A 966-nucleotide genomic window follows, 5' to 3' on the forward strand; every position below is an offset into this window, starting at 1 on the left:
CGAGCCCTCGGAGGCCCCAGCCTGTGCCCAGGTTGGGGGCGACTGCCCAGTGAGTCCTCCTGGCCAGCCGGGAGAAGAAGAGCGGCACCGAAGCCTGCGGGAGGGGAGCACTTCAAGGCCGGTGGCCGGGGAGGATGGGAGCCTGAGCGTTTCAGAGCGCAGCGCGGCACGGCGGCAAGACGAGGCCAGCTTTGCTGAGGAGGCGCCAGGAGATCCGGAACTGCAGCCTGCCCCCCGGGAAGATGGCCCGGCCCGGGCAGCGTTGGCTCGGAAAGTGGCTTGTGGCGATGGTCGTGTTGGCGCTGTGCCGGCTTGCCACGCCACTGGCCAAGAACCTGGAGCCTGTGTCCTGGAGTTCCCTCAACCCCAAGTGAGTAACTTAATCTTCTCTACTCCCTGGGGTGGGAGGCACTCCCTCCGGGTGAGGCCGAGCGCCCCTGAGTGCAAGTGGGGAAATGTTGGGAAGAAGAGCGGCGCCCCATTTTGTCTCTGGCTTTTTCGAGTGTGTTTTCCTGCGGACGGGCAGGGCAGGGTGCGGCGGGTTGAGGTGGGGGCACTTGTCTGTGTTGTGACCCCGCAGCTTGTGGGCCCTCTCCTTCATACCTCCCAGATCAAGTCGAGATGGTCACTCCAGGGGGAGCTGGGAGTGCAGGCGCTCCGTAGCGCACTACAGAGCTGGGTGGTGGGGGGAGAAGGCAGCCCCTTCTGGGGCCCCTGAGAACGTGGCGGTTTTCGCCCAGAGCATAGGGGTGGGGGGCGACTTTGACCTGGGCCGGGGATGAGGCCAAAACATTGGTTCCTCGTTTGTTTAGCTATGAAGGGACCTAGGCACGGGACTCCCGCTTGGGGCGGGTGGCAGCGCCCCTATACCAATTCGGGCTTCTCCCATTTTCATTTCTCTTTCTTCCCTGGTTTGCCTCCCTAGCTTTACGTTTTGCTGTTTCTTCTAGCCCCCCTTTTCTCCCT

At 63.3% G+C, this 966-nt stretch overlaps 1 protein-coding gene across 2 annotated transcripts in view; it reads left to right on the forward strand.

Moving 5' to 3' along the window:
* EFNB1 (ephrin-B1) overlaps positions 1-966 on the forward strand; it is a 12,737-nt gene continuing 11,771 nt past the window's right edge. Inside the window, exon 1 of one of the 2 annotated variants that reach the window (XM_005860863.2) lies at positions 1-370. In XM_005860863.2, coding sequence (XP_005860925.1) covers positions 243-370 — 128 coding nt within the window. In that variant the 5' untranslated portion in view covers positions 1-242. The remainder of the gene's footprint in view (positions 371-966) is intronic. The other variant, XM_014535282.1, reaches the window with a different exon arrangement.

The sequence above is a fragment of the Myotis brandtii genome, unplaced genomic scaffold (genome assembly GCF_000412655.1).
Source record: "Myotis brandtii unplaced genomic scaffold, ASM41265v1 scaffold1418, whole genome shotgun sequence".
Taxonomy (NCBI): domain Eukaryota; kingdom Metazoa; phylum Chordata; class Mammalia; order Chiroptera; family Vespertilionidae; genus Myotis; species Myotis brandtii.